The 3355-nt window shown below is 43.2% G+C and overlaps 1 protein-coding gene across 1 annotated transcript in view; it reads left to right on the forward strand.

Moving 5' to 3' along the window:
* Nucleotides 1-3053, forward strand: part of LOC119587631 (integrin alpha-PS1-like) — a 21094-nt gene extending 18041 nt beyond the window's left edge. The window contains exons 16-17 of the mRNA XM_037936335.1: nucleotides 100-2351; nucleotides 2506-3053. Coding sequence (XP_037792263.1) covers nucleotides 100-2351; nucleotides 2506-2937 — 2684 coding nt within the window. The 3' untranslated portion in view covers nucleotides 2938-3053. The remainder of the gene's footprint in view (nucleotides 1-99; nucleotides 2352-2505) is intronic.
* The last annotated feature ends 302 nt before the right edge of the window (nucleotides 3054-3355 follow it).

The raw sequence follows: 3355 nt of genomic DNA on the forward strand, positions 1-3355 counted from the left end.
ATCTGTGTTAGCTGAATCACATTAATCAGATAGTTATGGCTGGCTGATTGAACTTTTTTCCTTTCCTGGAAGACTAGAAAGTGAACTCTTTTCTTCCAGGTGCTGGAGAATGTGAAGTTGATTCCCAATATGTGAATCCCCTTGTACTGCGCCGGACAATTGCTTCGGCCTCAACTGGTCTTGAAGTTGAAGGAGAACTGGAATCCACAGATTACCCAGATCCTGGCAGAGATGTAGTTACTGGGTCAGGTGATGTAAAGGTAACAAGTGAAGTGACGACTATCAAGAAGGTAACAAGCACAACAGACATCAAGAAAACCTCAAAGAAGTCTTCCTCGAAAGATGTTTCTGTTTCCACAGAGAGAACTACCTCATCCAGTGGCTATTCCTCATCCAGTTCCTCTTCTTCAAACAGGTTTTCATCCTCAACCTCCGAATTCAGCAACTCAGGATCAACAGATGAAGAGGAATATGGCAGTGGGTTTGGCCAAGGAGCTGGTAGAGATCATGGCAGAACACATTTAAGAGTTAGCAGGAAAGTATTTACATCAGATAGGTCCAAATTCTCAGATTCCGACTCTGGGGCGAATGACCTTGACAAAGAAAAAGATGTGGATGGGGATGGACTCATCTCTCACCATGAAGAAACTCGCACTTCTTCTGGAGTTTCTCCTGATGGAAGAACAAGATTTTCTGAAACCCACCATGTAAGTAAGAAGGTACACGTCAAAGAGAGCACAACTGATGAGGACTTGCCTGCTGGGCGATGGGGACAGGGAGGGGGATTCCGTAAGACTTACATTGAAACTTCCAGGTCTGGATCTTCCAGCTTTCCATCAGAAGAAGACAGAAGAATTTTCTCAGAAGCAGAAGGTTCTTCAAGAGTAGGTATCGATGATCATGCAGGCTCTGGATGGCATGATAGTTCTGCTGGAAGGGATCACAGCGTGCATGTGGAAGATAGCTCACGCAGAGTACAAACAGTAAATAGGGATGAAACTATTAGAAGAACTCACTACGGTGGATCAGACAGGGATGGAGGTTACAGAAGAGTGTATGAGGAAACTAGAACCACAGGTCATGGAAGGGTTGGAACTCATACTGGTGGCTATGATGATACATATGATAGAGATGGCTTTAGGACACAAACCTTTGGCAGACATGACAGAGTTGGAGCAGATAGAACAGAAGGCTCAGGTTGGTCTAGAGGATCCAGGACTGAATATGGAAGGAGAACTGGAGACACTGATGAGTCCAGGAGAGTGGGAGATAGAGACAGATTTGACACTGATGGTTCAAGAAGGGTGTCAGAGGGAGACAGAGTCAGGTGGAGTTATGCTGATAACCAAGGACGTACAACAGGCAGGGAAAGCACAGGAACTTATTCATCATCTAGCAGAGGTTATGAGAGTGAAAGAACTTTCTCTGGTGATTATGACAGAACAGATGATGGAAGCTACAAGAGAACATATTCAGGTGCATATGATAGAACAGGTGTTGATTCTAGGAGAAGAGGACATTCTGGCGGATATGACAGAACAGCTGAAGAAGACGGTTCCAGAACATACTTTGCTGGATATGACAGAATAGGTGACAATGATCAGAACAGACGGGGCTATGGCAGAACGGAAGGAGAGAGTGAGTACAGAAAGAATATTGATACCTACGACAGAGGAATAAATGCTGGCGGTAGAGGTGAATCAAGACCCTACGAAAGAACAGAGTCTACTAGAACATACCATAGCAGCAGAAATGAAGATGGAGACTTCAGAGATGGCTCATCAAGGTCATCTGGAGACCAGTATTACAGGAGAACAAACTTTGACAGATCTAGTGACCATACATCTGGAACAGATTCCTTCAGGCATACCTCTGGTGAAGGCAGAGAAGATGGGTCCTATTCCAGGTCAGGACATGGCACCCTCAGGACCACCACTTGGGATTTGACTGCTGACAGTGACAGGCATAACAGGGCAAGACAGGGCTCTCACTCATCACGCCATCATGTCACTAGTTCTCAAGACCATGGTACGTTAGCAAGTGGTTCAGGTACAGGAAGAACGAGTCATTTTGAGTCCTCTGACTCCAATGCAAATAGAACTTACAAACGAGTTGAAGTAGATCCAGAGACTGGAGAAACCACAGTCTACACAAGAAGAGTGTACAGTCACAGTTGGCCTGAAAACTGGGACCACAGATCATTTAATGAAGATTTGCCACCCATGGAAGAAGCTGAACATGAGGGAAGTCACCGACAACTGAAACGCACCAAACGCGAGAGAGAACTTATCATCAAACCCCAGGCTGTGACAGATGCCAAAACAGGGAAAACAATGCAGGTTGTGAATTTGGTAAGTTGATCATGTATTACTGTTGCGTATTTTAGATTTTGAAAAAATTGTTCAGTTAGTGGACTAGTTAGTGTTGAAAAATTCCAAAGTAGGATAATATATAAGATTATGAATGTAAAAAACTGAAGTCAATTTTGCCTGTTTCTTTCTACAGAGATGTGATGGAGATGTTCCAACAGCCAAGTGCTTCGTCTTCTACTGCACCATTCGTAACCTAGGTGCTAAGCAAGCAGCAAGTATTCGCATCAAATCAAGACTATGGAACTCCACGCTGGTCGAGGATTACCCTAGGGTCAGTTATGTCAGCATTAAATCCAAAGCTTCATTGATATTACCAGAAGACATCCGTGAGGACCAAGACCAGTCAGACGATGAGGCCTCAGCGGAAACTTTAGCTTATCCAGATCTCTTGGATCAGCTTCCACCAGAGGAAGTGCCACTCTGGGTCATATTAGTTTCAATATTTGCTGGTCTTTTAGTGCTTTTAATCATTGCGCTCATATTATGGAAGTTAGGCTTCTTTGAGAGAAAACGACCGGACCCAACGCTTTCAGGAAACTTGGATAAGGATGCAAATGGATACTAATCCTTAATAGACCTCTAAAATATATCTGTTAACTTGCAAGTGCCAATTTATGTTCTGCATTTTCATGTGCCGAAAATGTGAATAGTGATTATGTTTTTTTTTTTATTTGATGATAAAACATTATCATGAATGTTTGTGTGCAAGTCAATGTGCTTGTATGTGTCTTTGACCCACTGAGAATGTGGAAACTCTTAAACTATGTGAAAGTGTTGTTTTTATCGCCCATTAATGTCCCATAAGATGTGGCATAGTAAAAAAAGGCTTATTAATAAGTAATGAGATTTTGGGATGATACCAGCTGCTGTATGACTGCTACAACACGAGCGCCAATGCTGCTGCCATGACTGTGATGTTCATTGTGCCTTCCAATCTCTGACTTTCAGAGGCACTTGTGGCTCAAGAATAGCCAAGAGATGTG

This window comes from Penaeus monodon, chromosome 22 (genome assembly GCF_015228065.2).
Source record: "Penaeus monodon isolate SGIC_2016 chromosome 22, NSTDA_Pmon_1, whole genome shotgun sequence".
Taxonomy (NCBI): Eukaryota; Metazoa; Arthropoda; class Malacostraca; order Decapoda; family Penaeidae; genus Penaeus; species Penaeus monodon.